Source organism: Mauremys reevesii, linkage group 2 (assembly GCF_016161935.1).
Source record: "Mauremys reevesii isolate NIE-2019 linkage group 2, ASM1616193v1, whole genome shotgun sequence".
Taxonomy (NCBI): Eukaryota; Metazoa; Chordata; order Testudines; family Geoemydidae; genus Mauremys; species Mauremys reevesii.
Window position 1 is genome coordinate 82,833,832 of NC_052624.1, and position 23,746 is coordinate 82,857,577.

The window sequence follows — 23,746 nt, forward strand, 5'->3', positions numbered from 1 at the left end:
AACACTTAAGACACAAAAGGATGAATAGAAGATGAAAATTCTGATTTAAACAAGAATTTTCATGCTTTAGTGGGTTGTATAAAAGCTCTTTCATTTCAAAGCAATTTCTTTGTGGTGCAACATTTCCTGCACAGTAATTTTAGATTAAAAAGAGATTGTATGTCTATATCTATATCTGACTTCTTTTCTGCTAAATACATCCATGCAGCTCACAAGAGGAGAAAGAGGAAAAAGGAAACATTTAATCAGCAAATCCTTCGGAAAGCTGAAGAAAAGATTCATTTAAATGTTATGGCAAAGTTCAATGTACAACAGGTTAAATTTTTCACAAGGAAAAAATGCTTACAGAAAACAGAACTGCTTGGAAAACAGAAAACATTTTCCACAAAGTTTTCCTAACTCCTCCACCCTCAGCTTTTGTTGAAATTTAATTTCACTGCAGATTTTCCAGTGAGCTCTAATGGGGAGAGTTTCAAAGTCACAGAGAGTAGACAGGCGCCCGAACCCCATTCATTTTCAATAGGAGTTGGGCTAACTCCTCTTTGTGCTTTTGAAAATCTCTCACTAAATTATGTATCTATAAATTTAAATGTATGAGCCAAACTCAGCTATAAGTTAGCGGTGTGCAGCTCCCACTGAAGCACATGTGAGGTTGTTCCCATGTATCTGGCAGAAAAGTGTGCCCTTTTTTCTCCCCTTTGACTCATACACATAATTCCCAATAATTGTTAAGGAGAGTTACTCGTGATGGATAAAATCCTGAAGTCTCTTCTCAGGCCCAGATCACGTGCAGAGGGACTCCTGTGTATGAAGATCTGCCCCCAGCTGCACTTGTGAGGAGATGGAGCAGCTGACTTGGTGGCACCAGTCCTGGATTTGCAGATGGCTCTTCACAAGTCTGCACATGTATATATGAGGTGTGAAAACCTGGACCATTGAAGCCAATGGATTTCCTGATTTCCATGGACCAGGATTTCGTGTGGAGAGGGAGAGGATGGGGCTGAGGCTGAGAGTGGGGACAATGTGCATCATCTCCCCTTGCAGCTTGCATGGCTTTTGCAGGAAAATGAAATCAGGCTGAGGTTGTATGCCTCTCTTGTGGGGCCACTCTGTGCTGGGGAACCCCGGTTACAGGGCAATTCTGGGGAGTTCTACAAGTGTGGGCAAGCTCTGGCACTGTGACTGGGGTTGTCCTGCCACAGCCGATGTGAATGCACAAGGCCCTGTGTCCCAATGGATCCGGGGGTACCCTCTTGGAATTTAAGGGTGAAGGTCACTGTTTATTCCTTGGTGGGTGGGCAGAGAGCAAAAGAATGGGGAGGAAATCTTTTAAAATGGCATCCTCTTCGGGCGCCTCTTGTGACCTGGGACAATCTGGCTTTCAGTTTTCACTCTGTTCTCATTCTCCCAGTCCTTAGGGCTCCATGCAGGCACAGGAGTCAGCCCACTAGAGGATCCCAGTGCAGGATTAAGGCTTAAATCATTACATATTTCAAGTGACTAAAACATCTACATTTCCTGACACTCTAAACTTGCTACTTCATCACACTGATTAATGCACTATAAAATCAATTGGACACTGGCAGGAAACTGATTTAAGGACACGTAGGCATCTCTGTTACACATGCTGTAGTTCAGTTTAATTTTCTGACACTCTTTCAAATGCGTTCAAACTAAGTAGTATGGTAGGGGTGAAATTCACAAAAAGCAACCACGAGGCTCTTTACGCCACCGAGGTTCCAGGGTTGGGCTGCACAGGAGGGGCAGCTACACAAGGGCCTGGATCACCAGGGTTCACGCCAACCTCAACACATAGGATGAGGGTGTGTCTGCACTGTGGTTGGAAGCAAGCCTCATACTTGCGATAGCGTGGCTTGAGCCAGTAGAACTTGAGCTGGTGCACTCAAAATAGCAATATGGACCTTCTGGCTCGCACTGGAGCTTGGGCTCTGAAATCTAGGGGGTTGTAGAACCCCTGCCCGAGCCGAAATGTCCACACAGCTATTTTGGTGCACTATCATGGCCCTGCTAACCCAAATCTGTATACCCAGGCTGCGAAGCTCACTCCCAGCTGCAGTGTAGACATATTCATAGATGGCAGCAGTTGCAGCAAGGTGGGGAACCAGTCAGAGGAATGGGTCATGGGATTGGTGAGCTCCAGATCCTTTGCAAGTGATGCTAATGCGCAGCAGCCACTATTCCAGATCACTGGCAAGAATAGCAGTTACGGGGAATGGACTAAAACACCAGAGCCCTGATGGCCTGGTCCCAGATAAGAAGGTGGGTGGCAGATTTAACTTTTAGTCCAGATTTATTTTTATTATCTGTATTATTAGGACACCGAGTCCCAAGCCTGGACCAGGATCCCACTGTGTTAGGTGCTGTACGAAAATATAGCAAAAAGACAGTGCCTGCCTCAAAGAACTTACACTCTAATGTGGATGAAGTGAATTCACCCACTGGGAGGAGCTCCTTTCTTTATGGGTTTTCAGACAGAGTCAAACAGGTATCTATTTCCTTTAATTGTTATAATGGGATAGTTGGGATTCCTATTACACTTTAAAAATCACTAAAGAAGAGAAAATACAGTAGTTTAAATATCAGCTAAGACAGACTTAGGAGAAGATCAAGAGGCATGAAAGAACTATTATTCCCTTCAGGATACACCAGAACATTTAGTTAATGACGACTTACAAATAGCTAAATTCTTCCTTTGGGTGACGTTAGGTAGCACCTGCTCATTCAAAAGAGCAGAGGAATTTGATTTTCTGAGGAAATGTTTTTTTTGGTATTTTTTAGGACTAATTTATGGTTTTCCAGCCTGCTCTATGTAACGGGGGCAGTACCTAGCTGCACCAGCCCAGAAGATGTGCCGGAGTGCCACAGATGTCCATTTCCTCTTACTCCAGGCTCTTCTCAGATCAGACTGGTATGTTGGGGGTGGAGGTGGAGTCAAGGCTACACTTACTCCTTGCCTGCCTGCATTGGTCCCTGCTTACCCTTTGTACCCTGACTTGATGTCCCAGGGGGTTGTGCCAGGGCCGCCCGGGGGGGGGGGGGCAAGTGGGGCAATTTGCCCCAGGCCCTGCAGGGGCCCCCACGAGAGTTTTTTGGGGGCCCTGGAGCGGGGTCCTTCACTCGCTCTGGGGGCCCCGGAAAACTCTTGCGGGGCCCAGGCCCCCAGAGCTTCTGCTCTGGGTCTTCGGTGGCAATTCAGTGGCGGAGGGTCCTTCCCCTCCGGGACCCACCGCCAAAGTACCCCGAAGACCCGCAGTAGGGAGGTCCTTCTGCCCCGGGACCCGCCGCCGAAGTGCCGGGTCTTTGGCAGCAATTCGGCGGCGGGAAGACCCCAGGCCCCCTGAATCCTCTGGGCGGCCCTGGGTTGTACTGGGACATAGAGGTATTTTGCTTCCCAGTAAGCCACTCCACAGTTGTATACATCAGGCCACCACTTGACTTTAAGGGATTAAGTTTCTTTTTAGAGTAAGATAATTTTATAACCACTATAAAACCCAACAGATGTTCAGTTTGTTCCTATTATTATGAATGTTTCCCAAACTGAATTTAAAAAATAAATAAAAAATAGCTGCTGATACTTTCAAAACAAGTTTTTATTTTTAAAGCAGAAAATTAATACTAAACTGAACATGCTATTGCTTAGGTCAAAACATACCACATGCCACTTTTTTCCCCCTAAAGATGACAATTTGCTATATTTGACATTGATATCATACTCTTACATTTTCTTCCAAGGTGGTGAGCTGCTCATCGAGTCTGACAGGGTCTGTACCTAATGGAAATGCCCTTCTCCCGCTGTCATCTGCTGGGAAATCACAGGGACCGGTGGATTCTGCTATCAGTTCCTCTGTGGCATTGATGACTCTTAGGACCTCTGTAGATATGTTGCAGAGAGAGACAGCAGAGTACTTCTGTTTTGTTACAAGAGTAGATAGGGATAAACAACAGCATTATGTTAGGACGGAGATATAATTATGGTAAGAGTCTCTTATCTGTAGCTTTATTTTAAACATGCCTTCTAAAAGAATACCTAGGTGGTTCATATGAAAAAAGAGGTTAAGCCATGTACTTTAAATAGTCAAACACACACACAAAATAACTCTTCCTAGGTTAGGGCTCAAATGACAAGGACCAAACTCTATCCCCAAATGTGAACCACACATATCACTCCCTTTGAAATCAGTGGGAGCTGAATGTGCCTATTTGGTGGCAGACTTTATAATCAGATTTTAAAAACTTGCCCTCTCACACGTTAGGTACCTGCAAATAACTGGGATAATTAATTTATGGGCCCAAAGGAGGATATATAAACATCTATCTTACTGTCCCCACAAATGAGGAAGTGCCATCCTCATTTGACTATTAAAATAATAGTTTTCTAGGAGCTGTTCCTCAATTATTTGTCAGCCTCCCAAAAAAGAGGCTAAATTAAGGACACTTTAAAAATCAGCATCAAAATATTTGTCTGCTTCCTATATTTACTAACTAAATTACTTTAACTAACATGGAAAATTGTGTATCCTCTCCAACCCTGTTCTACTGAGTCCTGTTTGCACATTCAATGGACCTTATTCTGATTAGTCTTACATTGGTTTTAGACCAGTGTAACTTTGACAACAATAAAGTTACACATGATTTACACCAGGGTGAGAGGATAATTAGGACTAGTGAAGACAGGAACTAAATCTGATATTGTAAATGTGTAGGGCTTGATCTAAAGTTTACTGAACTAAATGCAGATACTCCCACTGACTTCACATTGAAGCACATGAGAATACTTCAGTGCAACTACTCACAGGAGTAAGTGTTTGACGGGTCAGCCCTTAAATGTAATTATTAATTCCCAATCCTGCAAACATTACGCATGTGTGTTATGGGACTCCTCGTGTGTAAATTTACCCACATGCAAAGTGTCTAGGATAAGAACTAATGATGGTTAGATAGTGGAAATATTTAATCCATTGACTTTACATATAGTAATGTGTTTACATGACTGTCATTTATTAAAAGTAAGTCACATTAAACTTTCACATTCAATGGGGAACAGCAGAAATAATTTTCTTTTGTTTCCTGCAAACTCTGGTGCATTTATGTTACAGTAACTCTTATGTTATTTCTTTTTAACTAAATTAGCTGTACATTTAAAAAAACAAAGAACAACCCCCCCCTCACTTATCTACATGTCAGATGAGGCCAGTATTGAAAACTTGCTTTTTTTTTTTTCCAGACCATGTTTGGATTCATCCCTTGTACACATACATTAGGTCATCTTTAGTTCTGTTATTCAGTTAAATTACAAGGAAAAATTAGAGGCCTGAGATTAAAGAGAATGAGAACAAAAGCAAAGCCAATTTGTTAACGGGTCACAGGTCGGCAGGTTGTCAAGGAGGCGAGAGAGAGAGTCATTAACAGGCAGGATGAAGGACACTCTGTACAGGGCGGAAATACTTGAATCACAAAGAGTTACCTGCATCTCTCTTAAGATTCTAGTGTTTTTTCCATTTATTTTTGGAAGTGCCAATTAGGTTAAAATAGATCAATAATAATATAGGAGGGAGGAGGAAATCAATGTTACTTTGCTTTTATTATTTGCCTTCACAAGCATCTTTTCTTGTTCTATCCTATTAATTAAGACAAAAAAGGATTCTGGATAGATGTCTTGAATTTTCTTCAAAGTATACAGCATTGACATATGTTCCAAGGAATTGCAGATCTGAATTCAGTGTTTATTTTTTCATGAAATCTGTAGCACTTACTGCTATTATGGATCATTTATAAAATTCCAGCTCTTTAGAGTTTTTCAGTCTAAGTTGCTGAGAGCGTGTCTACACGGGGAGATAGTGACCAGAACAGCTATTCTGCAATAGCTCTTCTGGAATAGCTCCCTGTGTGGCCATTATTATAAATTATAATACACTATTCTCAGGCACCAACTTTCCAAAATGTGGGGTGGTGGAGGGAGGAGGGAGTGCTCGACCCACGGCTCTGCCCCAGGCCCCGCCACCAACTCCCCGCCTCACCTCTTCTTGCCCAGTTCCGCCCCTCTCCCAGCGCAGCGTGTCCTCGCTTTCCCCCCTCCTCCTCCCTCCCAGTATGCCGCGAAACAGCTGATTGCAGTGGGCAGGAGGTGTGGGGAGGAAGGCAGAGGAGCTGATCGGCGGGGCCCGCTGGTGAGCAGGAGGCAACGGGGGGAGCTAATAAGGGGGCTGCCAGTAGGTGCTAAGTACTCGCCATTTTTTCCCTGTGGGTGCTCCAGCCCCGGAGCACCCACAGAGTCGGCGCCTGTGACACTATTACATAATTATAATAAAAGTGCCTTTTTCTGATGTAGCTTAATCTGTTCCAAAGTGTATTAAGCTAAATTGGAAAAAGGCACTCTTATTGTGGAATAAGAGTATCCAAGACAGGCCCTAAGAAGTCAAGATTTGAAGCAAAACACTAATGTTCAGTACATTACTGACAAAAAAAAGTTAAAGGGAAGAGAATCATTTTAGGATTTTCTACACTTCTGATGAAATTTTTAATGGCAGCTGAAGCACTGCTGCTTTTTAAAATTGTAGATCTGCCCCAAAATCAGTATATCCAAAGCAGCAACAAATCCTAGAAACTGCCTTAAAAGTAGTACTGAACGTTTAGGATGTGTGACAGAGTCTGTGAATGTCTCTTGAGAATACAGTAGTTGGACAGGAGTAATAGATTCCGTGACTTCCTATTTTTCTCTAGAAGGTCCTGGAGAATCTACTCATGCCGTATAAGAATGCTGCAATGTTTGATTCCAAAGAAATGATTACATGTAAACAAAAAACTGTTTCCCTTTAAATTAAAATATTTCTGATTACTACATTCTCTAAACATTTTCAAAAACAATAATTAAATTCAGTCTAAACTTCATGAAAATGTCCCAGTGAAGGGCATTTACAACTCACCTTTCTCCTGGCCCGCATTTTGAAGAAAATTGATGGTAAGGTTTAATAACTGCCAAACAGAGACATCACAACCAAATGTTAGGGAGTTTAGGATCCCCTGTGAGCTCTTAGGCCCAACCAGGAAATGCTCCCTGCTTGATCACATTTTTCCTCCATTTTTTTGGAGCATCTACAGAGCTGGTCAAAATGATTCCAGTTTCAAAATGTCAAATTTCCAAAATCGGGGTTGGGAAGGGGCAGACGAACACCCAGAAAATTCTTTTGTGAAAATGGTCATGACTTTTTATTCCTAGTTTTTTGACCTGCTGTTGTGTATGAAAAGGAGTTTCTGGGGCGTTCTCCAGGTAGCTGCAGGAGATGGGCATCAGGAGGTAGACCAACAGCTCTGATTGTGAGGCAGCAGGAAACTCTGCAGGGCTCCCTGGAGCTGGTAGGGACTGTAGCTGGGAAGAGTGGAAGGCAACTCTAAATCTCATGTTAATGAGGGTCAAGTCACACACGAGTATCCCTCCCCCACCAAAATACGAATAAGAGAAAAGACACCCCTGAAATGCAGAGATAAACAGACAAGGGATTCAGGGTCCCTCACCTCTCTAGAGATCTACCTGCCTGGGATTGCTGATCCTGGATGCTAACAACTCTATTGACCACTCTCTTTAAAACATCTCTGTATGAGAGGGAGTCAAAACAAGAGGGAGCAGGGAGAGCAAAGTCCTATTTTAATTAATGTTGCAGATATCCAATCAATTTTGATGGGACCGTATCTACAAGAAAGAAAAAATAAACATGAAATTACAGCTCACAGAATGATGCTATTATCAGTGAGGGCCATTAAAGCACATTCATATGAGCTTTTACAGGACCAAAGCCTGACTGCTGATCTCAAAAAGCCTGATCCAAAGGCCACTGAAGTCAAGGAGTGTCTTTACATTGGCTTCATTGGGTTTGGATCATGCCTTCATAGATTGTAAGCTTTTAGGGGCAGGGACCATATCTTCATATGTGATTATAAAGTGCCTAGCAATCTAGACTCAATCCTGATCTGGGGATTTCTAGGCACTAATGTGATAACAGACTATTCACTAACATCATGACAAGAAAGGCTATCGTTTATAACATTGCATTTACACATGGCTGAGAATTTTACTAAGGAAGAAAAGATGTCTGAGCAGTACATGGAATCCTCAAACACTGCATGATCCCTGGACACACTTGGTCAGATCCTCAATGGAGCTACACTGATTTACACCAGCAGAGGATCTGGGCTGCAATCACCAATGTCTATACTAAGAGTAACAAAGAATCCTGTGGCACCTTATAGACTAACAGATGTTTTGCAGCATGAGCTTTCGTGGGTGAATACCCACTTCTTCGGATGCAAGCAGTCCACTTGCATCCGAAGTCCACAAGCAGTCCACTTGCATTTTAGGATTTTCTACACTTCTGATGAAATTTTTAATGGCAGCTGAAGCACTGCTGCTTTTTAAAATTGTAGATCTGCCCCAAAATCAGTATATCCAAAGCAGCAACAAATCCTAGAAACTGCCTTAAAAGTAGTACTGAACGTTTAGGATGTGTGACAGAGTCTGTGAATGTCTCTTGAGTCCACTGCTTGCATCCGAAGAAGTGGGTATTCACCCACGAAAGCTCATGCTGCAAAACATCTGTTAGTCTATAAGGTGCCACAGGATTCTTTGTTGCTTCTACAGAACCAGACTAACACGGCTACCCCTCTGATACTATACTAAGAGTGAATATTTTAGGGGTACCTATGAGATTAGTTTCCTTTGTAAAAAAAAATATTGAAAAGCTATGGGACACAATAACAATCTCCTAAAATTCATAGACACATACCCAGCCTAGGCATGTTTGTAGGTGGACATTTCAAACTGATAAAATGCTCTCTTGGCGGACATTTGTTATACGCCTCATTCATTGTGCCACTGGAAGAAGGGTCATCATTACCTCCTACAGGTGATTCAAAAAGACAGCCATCACACCATGATAAAGTCTCTCACATCTGCCTTGTCTCATAGTTAAATAACTAATACGGATGAGCCAGACATGGAGGCAATCCGTATTACAAATATATAGCGCAGAACAACTAAACACAACCATGATTTGGAAGCACTGGGCCAGATTCTGATCTCAGCTATACTGGTATAAATCTGGAATAACACCACTGATTTCAACGGCGTTCAATGGAATTACTCTGAAATTTAACATCTGTATTTGAAATCAGAATCTGCTCCATTGAGTTTGAGATAATTTAAGACAATCAGAGCGGGGGTGGGGGTGGGGAATTACAGGCCTTGAATATGTTCTTTTGCTTAATTAATGTCCACATTTACAATATTGCAACTCTTTATTGTATTTTTAAATTTATACCAAGGGCACTCAGAGCTCTGGATGGATGTTCATTGGTGAGCAGTTTTAAATCTAATGAAATAACACAATATATATAAAGAAAACACCAACATCTAATTCTTAGGCAATTTTTCATCCTTCTTTCAATTTGCAACAACAGACACAGAAAAGGCTCCCTGTATATTATATACAATTTTTCAATAGGGTAGGCAGCTCTTGCTAAGTTAATCATTTTTCTTTCTCCTGTAGTGTGCTTTGTTTAGTTCTAAAGGTCTGCTCCAGTTATATGGTGTCTCAGTTTATTCACAAAATGTGTGCTACGGGGTGGGAAATTGTCACATAGTAGAGGCAGCAGCTAGGGACGTCAGGGAGCACATGCAGCTACAACAGAAATGCTTTACTAGAAATAACCCAGGAATGGCACTGATAGACAACACTATTTCTGAGTGTAATGTGACTTACAGTATTAACCCTTCAAGTACTTTCCAGTAAATCTCAACTCTGAGCTTCAGAAGCACCCTTCCTGAACTTTGACCACTTCTAATACATGTTAATATCAAAAAGAAAATGTGGTCTATAATCTTGAACTCAGAGGCGTTGACTTCCCCAGTTCCTGGGGGGTGCTTGACCTCTGCTCCGCCCCAGGCCCTGGCCCAGCTCCACCCCTGCCCCCAATCCCCCACCCTGCCTCCTTCTGCCCCCGCTCCACCTCTTCCCACCCCTGCCCCACCCCAGTGCATCCTGCATGCCACTGAACAGCTGATCGTGGTGGGCAGGAGGCACTGGGAGGGAGGGGGAAGAGCTGGTGGGGGGCTGCCAGTGGATGCTATTTTTTCCCCGTGTGTGCTGCAGCTCCGGAACACCCATGGAGTCGGCACCTATGCTTTAACGAGAGGACAAAGTAGACTACCTGAACCTCTGAGCCTGCTGAGAGGATTATTCTCTGCCAAAGTCATTTGACACTCTAGTAATACTCTGAAATTCTTTCTTCTCTGGCTCTTCATGTTTTGTTCTCCTTGGCTTTAGACTTGGCCTTTTCCTCATTCTTCTCTTTCACTTTCTACTGGTCATTTTAGACTTGGGGACTTTTTGCTGCTCTTTTTTTAAAACTTGGCATTTGTTCTCTTTCAATCCTTGGGTTTCAGGCTTCTTCTTGTCTTTTTTTCCCCTTCATTTTTGTCTGATTTTGCCTTGCTTTCTCTGTCCTCAGGATCTGTAATGGCTCTTCTCTCATCATCAGGCTTATCACAGAAATCACCAACGGCAGCTCTAAAGCTCTCATTACAAATTTGGTCATTTACCACATGACTCCTGGGTCTGTGGAAAGGAAGCTCAATTTTCCTGACCTCAGTAACCGGAGTTTGCAAACTCTTTAGCAAACCAGATTTTTAAAACCCCAGAGGGGGATGAAAATTATTGCCTGGAGCTTCCAATTTGTGTCTAGCCAATGAGTTACCTCAGCTTTCATCTGCCACAAAGTTCCATGCTCTTTCAGGTTCCAGTCTGTTTGGTTAGCGTCAAAGGTCTCAAGTTTATGTGGCAAATTTGTTGCTGTCTCCTCTATGGAGCTACCATCATAATCATCAGTAAACTGCTCCTCACTAGGCTATGACAGCAGAGAAGATGGGATATCATGGTCAGTCCTGCCTCAAAAAGATATTGTCAGTCTTGCCTTATCTACAGCGAACAATTCTCCAAATTATATCTCCTCCCCTTTTTCTGTCCCCCTCTCCTCCGCCCAACTGTAGCTTGCTTCCCATTTACAAGACAGTTTATGTTGGAAGAGGCTTTCACCTTGCTTTCTTTCCTCTCCCTCTCCTAACTAATCGGGACAGTTAGAATACTATCAAAACATACAATCTTGACCTTTCTTTTTAGAAGTGCTACACTGTGAAATTCTGTAGCACAGCATTGGCTTCCTAGGTGAAAGCTAATAAATAATGGAAACAAGCCAGCAGTACCGCCACAAATGTATCATTAGGACAAAAAATTAAGACAAAACCAAAACGGTGTCACGATCCACACAGCTGTGAGCCAGCAAGCATGTAAGTCCTCACTTATGTTCCAGCTGTGTACCAGGACAGCTCTGTATCAGGTTTTCTTGTCCAGAACTTACATACATTCAGGACATCTCCATGCCAGGTTTCCTTCTCCTGGACTTATGTACATTACGAACGATGGCTCTTAAAGTGCTGTGCATTATTTTCACTAATCTTTTTTCCTCGTTTTCCTTATATTTTTAACCAGCTGCTAGTATTTGTTCACTTTGCTACCATACTCTCACTGTCAGAGGTGAGGACACAATCTTCAGCTTCAGTACAAACATCTCTCCTTCAACCAACATCACCGCTGCGATTTGCGATACAACTGAGGAAATTTCACATCAACATTATGCTCAAGGAAAGGGACAAAGAAAGAAAGTTTCCATCACTAATGGCCCTGACAGTATTGATCAGATTCTTCATCTCTGTTAGCGCAAACATTACCAGTTTCATTCTCAAGTTGCTTTATCACGCTCTCTGCAGTGTGGCTGTTTGATGAATATCTGTCGTCTTAATTTATGGAGAAGGAAAAGTTTTATTTCATAGGATGTGTAACTCCCTTTGTCACTGAGAGAGCATGGCCCCTTTAAAACCTTGTCCTGAGGCAGGGGAAGTGCTGTTTTTTCCAGGGGGAAGGGAGTATGGAGAGGGAGAGCGACAGGATGTGTGTGTCTGAAGTTCCAGACAAGAGGGCCTACAGGGAGCAGGCCGTCACATAGGGAAGTAGCCAAGAACTAGCCCAAAGCCGGGGAGGGACAGAGCGGCCAACCAGGGATATCCCAGGACAGGAGCCAGGAAGAGCACTGGGCCAGGGAGGACACACCAGAGAAGGACAAAGTGGAGCCAGATCCAGTATCACTGCCACCCAGAGCTGTATGGGACCGTGAGTACTGAGATTTGTGACTTTGCATTGGGAATACGGAGGGAGGTTGTAGCCAGTTGAGTGAAGAGGTTGTCGCTCTGTATAGGTTTGCAGAGAGCAGCAGAAAAGGGCACTGGAGGGGTTTGTTGGGGAAAGTTTACTGGCGCTGAAGATGACCAGGAGCACCCAAAACTCACCACCAGACTGGAACTCTGCCCAGGAATCCTGAACTCTGGGTCTAGACGCATTGCTTGGCATCTACCCTTGTATTTTGTGGTACTACTGGTCACGTGGGTCCTCGTGTTGGATGTAATCTTGTTTTATTGCTCCCCGTATCTTCTTTCCCTGTTCATATTTCCCTGTTGCACTCATGCATGTGCCTCTCCTTGGTTGGAGATGCCAGTACAGTGCACTCCATCTTGGTCATAAGGATGCTATAGTTACATGGGGTCATAGATTCCAAGGCCAGAAGGGGCCAGAGTGATCATCCTAGTTAGACCTTATATATAACACTGGCCACAGAACTTCCTCAAAATAATTCCTAGAGCCGATCTTTTGAAAAACATCCAATCTTGATTTTAAAATTGCCAATTAATGATAATCCACCACAATGATTCCAATGGTTAATTACACTTACTTTTACCCTTATTTCCTGTCTGAATTTGTCTACCTTCAAATTCCAGATATTGGATCGCATTATACTGTTCTCTGATAGACTGAAGAGCCCATTAGCAAATATTTGTTCCCCACATAGATATTTATAAACTCTGATAATCACCCCATAGCCTTCTCTTTGTTAAGTGAAACAGATTGAGCTCCTGGAGTCTATCACTATAAGGCAGGTTTTCTAATCCTTTAATAATTCTTGTGGCTCTTCTCTGAACCCTCTCCAATTTATCAACATCCTTCTTGAATTGTGGGCACCAGAACCAGACACAATATTCCAGCAGTGATCATACCAGTGCCAAATACAGAGATAAAATAACCTCTCTGCTCATACTCAAAATTCTTCTGATTATACATCCAAAGAACACATTAGCCTATTTGGCCATGGAGACACACTGACAGCTCATGTTCAGCTGATTATCTACCATGACCCCCAAATCTTTTTCAGAGTCACTGTTTCCCGGGATAGAGACCCCTGTCCTGTAAGTATGGCCTGCATGCTTTGTTCTTAGAGGTATACCTTTACATTTAGCTGTACTAAAACACATTGTTTGCTTGTTCCCAGCTTACTATGCAATCCAGGTTGCTCCTTCTCATTGACCTGTCCGCCTCATTATTTACCATTCCTGCAATTTTTGTGTCATCTGTAAACTTTATCTGTTATGATTCTATGTTTCTTCCAGATCTTTGGAAAAATGTTAAACAGCATAGGGCCAAGAGCCAATTTCTGGAGGCCCCGACTAGAAACACACTTGCTCAATGATGACTCCACATTTACAGTTACATTTTGAGACCTATCAGTTTACCAGTTTTTAATCCATTTAACATGTGCCATGTTAATTTTAGATCATTCTAGTTTTTTTTAATCAAAATGTTGTGTGGTACCAAGTCCAAATACATTTCATCAACACTACTGCCTTTATCAACCAAACTTGTAATCTCATCAAAAAAAGATATCAAGTTAGTTTTACAGGATCTATTTTCCATATACCTGAGTCACCTGCTGAGAGCAGTAAGATTCACTCCAGCTTTTACACAAAGATGTGTGGAGCTCATTCCACAACCTGACCAGATCCCCAAGAAAGCTCTATCTTCTGCACAGATGAACTTTGCCTTTGTGGTGGATAGCTCCACTGTGTTTGAGGAACAGAGCTGTTCACCGTAGTCTTCATCTGGAGCTTCAGGTGAAGCTTTTAGGTATCCTGGGCCCAGATCATTTTGTGCCATGAAGAGAAACACAGAAATCTTGAATTTGACTGAATATTCTATGGGAAGCCAATGTGGAGTGCAGAGGTGTGATGTGCTCACGGTAGCCTGTGCTGTTAAATGGATGCACTGCCACCCAAGTGTGAAAATTCTGGCCTTCTTTTAGCATCAGTAATTTCTTCCCAAAGGAAAGCTGAACACTCATTTAGCAGCAGAAGACAGAATTATCTTTGATAATGTTCTAGTCCACTGATATTCTCCAATAAAGTTAGAGAAACTTTAGTCTTCCTTTTGAACTGTGCTGATACTTCTCTGTATTAGAATTTATTTTTTTGTAATGAAATTAAATCACCAATATAAACACTGAAGCTACTACTAATTAGAACTAACACGTTGTTTCTGGAAATCAACTTGCCACAAAATGAGGAGGAAGGTTATTTTCTCCAAATGAAATATTCTGACCCAAATTGTAAATACAATTTTTAAAAAATCTCATAAAATAGAAGGCACACAAGATTCCATAGCTATCTAAAAATGAGCACAAATTTAGAAATATTGAATATATGGAATGAAAAGATAAGAAATATCTTCTGTGATTTTTACTAAAGGAAGCCAGAAAAATGATAGTTCAAATGGATTAACAAAATAAGTGTATAAAACGGAATGAAAAGAAAAGGCTGAAGGGGTCATTTTATTGAATTAAGGAGCAAGCTTTCATCCAAACAAATGGGTCTCTGCTTCAAGTCTATTTTGTGGAACACAATGAAATTAGTTTGTTGAGCTGTATATTGTATGTTGGTGATTTTTGAACATCAACTTTTATTAAGTATATCACCAAAACCACACAACACTGTAAAGTTAGTACAATTTTTCTATTTGCCAATCTGATTCAGATATGCTAAGATTCAACTAGCACTGATCAAGAAACAACCCCAATGCTAGAGGGAAAAATAAAGGTAAGGCATTAGTAACAAGGAGTGGGGAAGGTATATTATTAAGCTCCCTACATAGTGCCTTGATTAAGATAGAGTGAGACCTTTAAGTGTGGTTGTAGTCAGAAACTACTGTAATTCACCTCATCTAAATCTTCATCTTTTCTATTTTTTTTTATTTTAAAAAAAATATTTTTGTTATGGTAAAAACCACTAATAAACAACTTTATGACAGTAGCAACTTTTTTACTCTATAGTAGAACTTCAAAATTACAAATATCAGAGTTACGAACTGACCGGTCAACCACACACCTCATTTGGGACCAGAAGTATGCAATTCGGCATAAACAACTACAAAAATAAAGGGAAAGTTTAAAAAAAAGATTTGCTAAAGTAAGGAAACTGTTTCTGTGCTTGTTTCATTTAAATTAAGACAGTTAAAACTGCATTTTTCTTCTGCATAGTAAAGTTTCAAAGCTGTATTAAGTGAATGTTCAGTTGTAAATTTTTGAAGGAACAATAACATTTTGTTTGGAGTTTCAAACATTTCAGAGTTACGAACAACCTCCATTTCAGAGCTGTTCATAACTCTGAGGTTCTACTGTACATATCTACCCTCTGCTTCTTCTTACTTTACCGATAAAACAAGTTCTTTCTCCTGATACAGCTAAGAAAGAGCAAGATGACTATTTTTCTGCTTCGTGGAGCATCAACAAATTGTCTGCTAAGTTCTGATTCCAAAATCTTTTCTTTCCTACCAGTGATGAGGCATGAGCCAGACAAACTCTGGCTGGAGGGATAGCTCAGTGGTTTGAGCATTGGCCTGGTAAACCCAGGGTTGTGAGTTCAATCCTTGAGGGGGCCACTTTGGGATCTAGGACAAAAATCAGTACTTGGTCCTGCTAGTAAAGGCAGGGGGCTGGACTCGCTGACCTTTCAAGGTCCCTTCCAGTTCTAGGAGATAGGTAAACAAGCTTGATTTTTCAGATCTATATTTTTTCAAAGCTGACAGTCAGAAAAATTATCTTGACTTGTAAAGAGAACAAATTTGTTCTGGAAATATGGAATCCCTCAATATCATTTTTAGATCCCTTTTACTGAATAAGAAAACACGGACAAAATAAAGCACTCTCACCTGCTGTAGTACTGAGGATAAAACCTGCAGTTTTAAATGGAGATCAAAAGCCTTTTGTTTTTCCTAGGTAGTTGGTCAGCAATTAAATAGAAAGGCAGAAAAGATATGTTAATTCCTAAACAGGTTAAGACAACTTGCTTGCAGAGAACTATGGAATTAAGGTAAGGGATAAGATGCAAATGAATATAAAATACAATAAACCATTATATTTTACATGTGTAACTAAAATATATGAAATAAAGCACTGTCTATTTCTTTTTATTTGCAAGATTCAGAGTAGCATAGCTCATTAAAGACACCTATATTGCAAAATGTCTGGATTCTCAGGATACATTTTTGATAATATGAAATAAACATGAAATGATGATTTGTATCATCTCTAAAGAAAGTGGCTCCAGACAGATGACTTCTGTAGTAATGTTGAGAAACAAGAAACTTGCTTTCATAGCTTTTGGACGCACATGACAAATCTCTGAAAACAGATTTCTGTGCTTCTTTTGGCAACAATCAACTATGCAACAAATGCTGCGTGTGAGTCCACGTCAACAATGTTAATATCTCACTTTCTCATATCATTGTCAAGTTCTATCAGATGCTGATGAAATAAATTCAAGATGCAAAGACTTTTTTTTTTTGGTAAGTCAAGGTCTCCTGGAGTTCTATACTTTTTCTTTTATTACATGATACATTTCTTATGTGCAGCGAGTGCTGGTATCTGAATAAAAGGACTTCTGAAGTTCCTTCTGAAGAAGGCGAACCTTTTTGTACTGGGAAATCTATAAAGATTCATGTTCCTAACGTGCTGTAGGGGATTACTTCGGGCTAAATTTTCAGAAGTGACCATGGATTTTGTGTATTCAATTTGACATGACTAGGATCTGACTCTCAAAGATGCTGGACAACCACAACTCCAAATGAAGTCAGTGGACTTGCAAGTGCTCAGCACTTCAACAGGCAGACCCAAAAGGTGTCTCAGTTTGGGCATTCAAAATTGGGGGAACCCAATACCAATATTCGTTTTTGAATTTTTTTTCTTTTAAGTGTTTACCCTGGCATCCTTAGCCAAAATATTTCACCCCACAGTCGTTCAGAATGGCGTGTGTGAATTGGTTGTCATTCTCCACTCCCGAGATGGCTCCATATCTATGATGCTGTATGCGTACAATTTGTGAAGTGCTTTAGGATAAAATAAGATTGTCTTAATTATTAATATAATAATAATAATATAAATCATGATGTACCAAAATGCAAGAATCATTCTGTGTGTATCACACATAAGTGTAAAATATTTAATAAGAAAACATCTCTCAGGACTTGTCTACACAGGGACATTTACTGGCATAATTATACCCATATAGTTATATTGCTATTGTAATACTGATATAACTCCCCATGCTGATGCTCTTATTCTGGAATATATGCTGGTGAATTTCTCCATGTAGACAAGCCCTCAGTTTTAGGTAGAGCAGCTGTCATTCAGATATTTAAGTGCAGATATCAATGAGCTTTATAGAGTGCATTTTTCTATTAATTCTTTTGTAAATGGATTAAGCTAATTTGGAATAAGGTACTCTTTTTCTGGAATAAGAGTGTCCACACACAGAGTTAATCACGAATAGATAATCCACTTTAAATTCACATCCTATTTTATTCCAGGTTAACTTTCATGTGTAGATAAGTCCTGAGTCTTAGACCTGGTCTACACTACGATTTTAGGTCGAATTTAGCAGCGTTACCTCGATTTAAGCCTGGACCCGTCCACACGACAAAGCCCTTTTTTCGACTTAAAGGGCTCTTTAAATCGATTTCTTTACTCCACCTCCAACGAGGGGATTAGCGCTAAAATCAGCCTTGCCAGATCGAATCTGGGGTAGTGTGGATGCAATTCGATGGTATTGGCCTCCAGGAGCTATCCCAGAGTGCTCCATTGTGACCGCTCTGGACAGTGCTCTCAACTCAGATGCACTGGCCAGGTAGACAGAAAAGGCCCGCGAACTTTTGAATTTAATTTCCTGTTTGGTCAGCGTGGCGAGCTGATCAGCACAGGTGACCATGCAGAGCTCATCATCATGATGGGCACATTGCCCGGCCCGTACTTTGTGAGAAGTCTATGTCCATGTCTATGTCCTCACCACTCTCATCACCGCGCTGCCGTCGTCTCCTCGCCTGGTGTTGCTTTTGCAGCTTCTGGTTCTGTGCTGAAAAAAGGTGTGAAACAATTGTCTGCCATTGCTCTGACGGAGAGAGGGGCAACCGACGACATGGCTTACAGGGAATTAAAATCAACAAAAGGGGTGGCTTTGCATCAAGGAGAAACACAAACAACTGTCACACAGAATGGCCCCCTCAAGGATTGAACTCAAAACCCTGGGTTTAGCAGGTCGTTAATTTCACAAAACAAATTGGATCAATTTCTTGTTTTGATCCACTCCATCTATCTTTTATATCTTAGGCTGGCAGCAGACGGTGCAGTACGACTGCTAGCCATCATCATCTCCTAGGTGCTCGGCAGAAGATGCTGCATTACGATTGCTAGCCATCATCATCTCCTGGCTGCTCACCAGAAGACGGTGCAGTACGACTGTTAGCCATCGTCATCTCCTGGGTACTCAGCAGAAGATGGGAATGATCTGGCTGAGTCACTCCCATGTCTGCCCAGGCGCCCCTGACTGACCTCACCGAGCACCCAGTAGTACGACGACGATGGCTACCAATCGTAATGCACCGTCTGCTGCCAAAAGGCAATGAGCTGCTGCTGTGCAGCAATGCAGTCCCACGTCTGACAGCACCCAGGAGACATACGGTGATTGTGAGCTGAGCGGGCTCCATGCTTGCCGTGGTATGGCGTCTGCTCAGGTAACCCAGGAAAAAAGGCACAAAACGATTGTCTGCCGTTGCTTTCATGGAGGGAGGGAGGGAGGGAGGGAGAGGGGGGCCTGATGACATGTACCCAGAACCACCCACGACACTGTTTTTGCCCCATCGGGCATTGGGAGCTCAACCCAGAATTCCAATGGGCAGCGGAGACTGCGGGAACTGTGGGATAGCTACCCACAGTGCAACACTCCGAAAGTCGACGCTAGCCTCGGTACTGTGGACGCAGTCCGCCGACTTAATGCACTTAGAGCATTTTGTGTGGGGACACACACGACTGTATAAAAACGATTTCTAAAAAATCAACTTCTATAAAGTCGACCTAATTTCGTAGTGTAGACATACCCTTACTGGTGTATCTTAATGTTTTCTTTAAAAGAGACTGTAGCTACCAGGTTACTCCCATTCATGAGTATAAAGGCTGTCCTTTGCCATAGCTGGACCCTGGAAACGGCAGCTCCTCTTCAGACAAAGTACAGGCTGGGAATGAGTTTCTCTCATGGTTGCAGAAAAAAGCTTGAAAATATGAACTCAAAAGGCTCAAAAACCAGAAAGCAAATAAATAGAATCCCAACATTTATTATTTTTAATAATACTGTGATTTTAAGCCAATCTAATGATTTTTTGGAGCCTGAATGGTTAGGTTTGGCAATATTGAGGATTAGCATATACAGTTATCCCCCTCCTGCCTTGTCTTTCATAAATTATCTCACATAGATTCCAATTTTCAATTAGGATGTTTAAAATAGGTTTAAGGGGTTTAAAATAGGGAGCCCAATTCTAAATTCAGGAGCTGCAACCAGCCAGCAGTCACCCAATCACCTGCTTTAGACACATAGAGTAGGCGCCACTTTCAGTACCCAAATATGAAATTGGGCACCCACTTTTGACATGTGGATTCTCAGATTAAGATTTTCAAAACTGGGTAATGATTTTGGGTGCTCAGCTTCAGAAACCTTAAAAAGAGCTTGATTTTCAGACAGGGATGAACATTCACCCTCTGAAAAATCAGGCCCTTTTAAGGTGTCAAGTTGAAACACCTAAAATTTGAGGCACCAAAATTTCTTAGTTATTTTTGAAAATCTTGTTTTTTGTGTTTATTCCCATTGGGTGTTTTCATCTACTAATGTATCAGTTATATAATTTATCTATCACATATGCTGTATGAATTTAGATTACTTTTCATCTTTGGGTTGCTTAGGCCCTGAAGTTGTATCTTATTTTCTCAGTTTCAGTATTTCGTTGCAACATGTTGGTCAGCCACCTTACTAAGTAGATAGCCAGCTGAAAGAGAGATTAAATAACATCTATGAAATACTCGCCAAGAATAGGAATGAAGTCAGCTCACATTTTTCTATATAATGAGGCTTTAGCAAGTTCTGCTATAAATTCCTCTGAGGCCATGACTGTGAATAGCGTTGGGAAGTCTTGACTTCTTTATTACAGACAAAAGAACGTATACAACAGGCTTGGATGGCTAACTCTGGAGGACCTTACTTTCTTTTAAAAGCAGAAAAAACACTTAGCCACGGATGCTGGACATTCTCTTTTTGTTCATTTTTAAAGTTTCTTTCTTCCTGATAAGATAGTATTACAGAAAAGCATTACATTCTTTGGAATTTTTTAAAACAAAAAATATATATATATTTTATTTAAAATGCTAAAATAAAAACAATGAATAATCCAGTATCTATTCAGGATTAAAGTTAGAGGGAAAGCCCAGGCATTCCTGTGGCCTTAAAGGTCTATAAACTTATTCATAGAAGAAAAGTACACCCCCAAAACTACAGAGGTAAGGTCTCGATCATAAAAAGCAAAGAATAATTTCGAGGTTCTCATTGTCACAAAATTGCTTTTTTGCAATGTAAATATGTTAACTACAGCCAATTTAAAAAAAAAAGCCTAGACTACAAATCATTAGTTCCCCTTTCTCACTATATGATGCCGACGTTTCTGAAACAACTTAAGTTCCTTCTCAATAGATCCATAAAGTAAAGGGCTGTGAATCACAGAACACACAGTTCCTAATAAATGAAAGATGTAGGTGGAATCATCACTCATTTTGAACTGTCAGACCCTGAGCAGGAAGGAGCTGGGTGATTTTCACGGGAACCAGAAGCCTCAGGTGTGGGGCATACACTGCATCATTTGAGTGGCATTACAAACTTATCCTAGACTATCAGCATTTTTTGTCACTTGACTTTTGTTGTAAGATACTGTAGCTTTAGTATGTTGCTCACACATGGTAAACCAGGGACCTCTTGGTGCCAACTGGCACCAGGCATAAGGAGTACGTAGGGGTTTACAGAGATCCCTAGGTCAGCTATCCATGCAACAGTTTGCCAAAGAGTGTCATGTAATCTAGTGAGAGCCAATACCTTACTGATCATCATAATCATTGCAAAATGGATGGATAGATGGATATTTAAGGAATTAGATCTCTATACTGAGAATTATGTCCTTAAAGTTTGTAAGTTAAGACAGGTCACCAGAAGGTAACACCCCAGTTCAGGCAGGGGGTAGGGGATACTTTTCTCCCTGGCTGGTCATTGTATATTCTCTCTCTCTCACAATTCAATTCCATTGCATTACTGAGCCTAAATGAAGAAATTGTGAATTCACATAAGAAAAGATCTGCAGGAATAAACAAAAACAGAAGGGTAGGGGTGTCATTTTGCCAGTAAAGACAATGGATTTTTGTGGTATAACTAGGTGTAGTGTACTGAGGTATACTGGGGATCTATCTTTCACTGAGGAGAAAAACTGTCAGTGCATTCTATATTATGAAAGGAGAGTCACAGCCATCCTGGCTGGAAATCGCTGCAAAGAGGCCGAGAGAGCTAAATTTCATTGGACAAGACAGTATCTTATTAAGTAAGTCTAGACTCTAGAAGACATGTTATGATTTTATTTTACATGTAACCATTTGTTTCCAATACTTTGACTTTCTATTTCTACTTCTAAAATCTCTATACTTTGTTAAATAAACTTTTACTTGTTTTAAGTACATAAGTCCTGTGTGTTAAATGGAACAGTGATCTGAAGGGAAACTGGTAACATGATGTATACTTCTTCTTTGGGAGCAGCAGATCTGTGAACTCTGTGTCTAGTGGATCGGGGCTGGTTACTTCAGAGGAACGGCTCAGAGGGCTCAAGCACTGGAGTGTGCCCATCACTAATCTGGAGTAGAGAGAGAGCCAGGAAGCGTTTTTGTTGCCCGTGGTGTAGAGCTGAAGAATGAAATTGTTTCTTTTGATTGTCACTGTTTTAACATTGTAGCTCCTGTTTACTGTTTGCCTCTCAACATTGTAAATTGTTCATTACCCTTGTTTTAATAAGACTCCATATTGTAACTCAAACTCCATTTTGAAATGCTCACTCCATTTTGCAAAACCCTGCTGTAACCTTATTAGTTTAGTTTAGATGTGTGAATGAGGTATGCATGAGTAATGGAATCAACCTCCAGCCCCAGCCTGTCCTGATAAAGTTAAGTGCAAACACCAATGGCTGAAGATGCAGACAACAGCCCTGACAAAGTAAGAAGAGTCCACCCTAAAAGAAAAGAACAAAGGTACAATTAAAGCAAGATCAAAGTCAGGTCCGAGGCTGTAAGTCACGTCTGCAACTGACAGGTGATCAATCACGCCGAACCCAGAGACAGCGTGACACAGCAAGACCTATAGACTCTTGATGCAAACTAAAAGCCTATAAAAAAGACTGGTGAGATGGAAGACTTTGGGTAACAGTCTGCTGCCAACATCAAAGGGCACTGGTGCACCGCCCGACAGAGACCCGGCTCTTCCTCATGCCTGGCTTTCCTGGCCAGTTAGCCGCCATGAGCTACGAACCCAAGCTGCGAAATCAAGCCATGGACTCAAGCTATGTTCAGGACTGGTAACTATCCAACAGCTGCAGAACATCTGGGGGGGGTGTATTGCGGTATTAGGTATTAGCTATTGGTTATAGATCAAATTGTTATCATAATAAATGTGGCATCTTGTCTTGTTCCCTGAAATGATCCTGTGTGGTTTTATCTGCATAACAGTGGCTGGTGGGGTTGGAGAGCTGACCCCCAGCAAGAGCAGACAAGGTTTCCTCACACTTATAAGGGCAAGTGGTAGTGAGGTGCCTCACTAACCCAGGAAGTGTCACTCATATACAATCATCTTGGTCATCAGCTAAATCACACGCACATTTCATGAGGAACTCAGGCTACAGGAGCCCAGCTTATACCTTTGAAAAGCTGGATTTCATCGAAATAGAGGGGAGTACATTACAAGGTGAAGAGAGCACCAGTATATTCAGGTGAATATGAATACCACATGAAAAGAGATTCAAATAAAGACAAAAAAGCAGGTGGTAAATACCCTTCTAGGTTTTGGATTTCAGCACACTTCAAACAAACAAAGGATCAAACACATTCTGTCAAGAGGGACTCTGCATTTCAGAATCTGTATAACAGTTTGATATATATGGGATCTTATTATCAGATAGAAAACAGAATCAGTAGACATGATAACAGGTCTGGAAAGGATTAAAGAGACACACAAACTACCCAGATAGAGAGGCAACAGGAGACTCTAATGCATCAGCGTCAATTAAACAATACTGCGTAAAGGAGAGCAGGTAAAGGCTGAAAAGGTTTTCATTGACCAAGTAACGAGCAGAGGTGAAAAAATAGATGCCGATATGTATTTAGGTAAAAACAAAGGGTTAGA

The 23,746-nt window shown here is 41.3% G+C and overlaps 1 protein-coding gene across 17 annotated transcripts in view; it reads right to left on the minus strand.

Annotated features, from left to right (window-relative positions):
• Positions 1-23,746, minus strand: part of LOC120398291 (myosin VIIA and Rab interacting protein) — a 345,847-nt gene that overhangs the window by 9,737 nt on the left and 312,364 nt on the right. For 14 of the 17 annotated variants that reach the window (XM_039525610.1, XM_039525604.1, XM_039525603.1 and 11 more), the window contains one exon: positions 3,741-3,929. In XM_039525610.1, coding sequence (XP_039381544.1) covers positions 3,741-3,929 — 189 coding nt within the window. The other 3 variants (XM_039525619.1, XM_039525618.1, XM_039525616.1) reach the window with 3 other exon arrangements.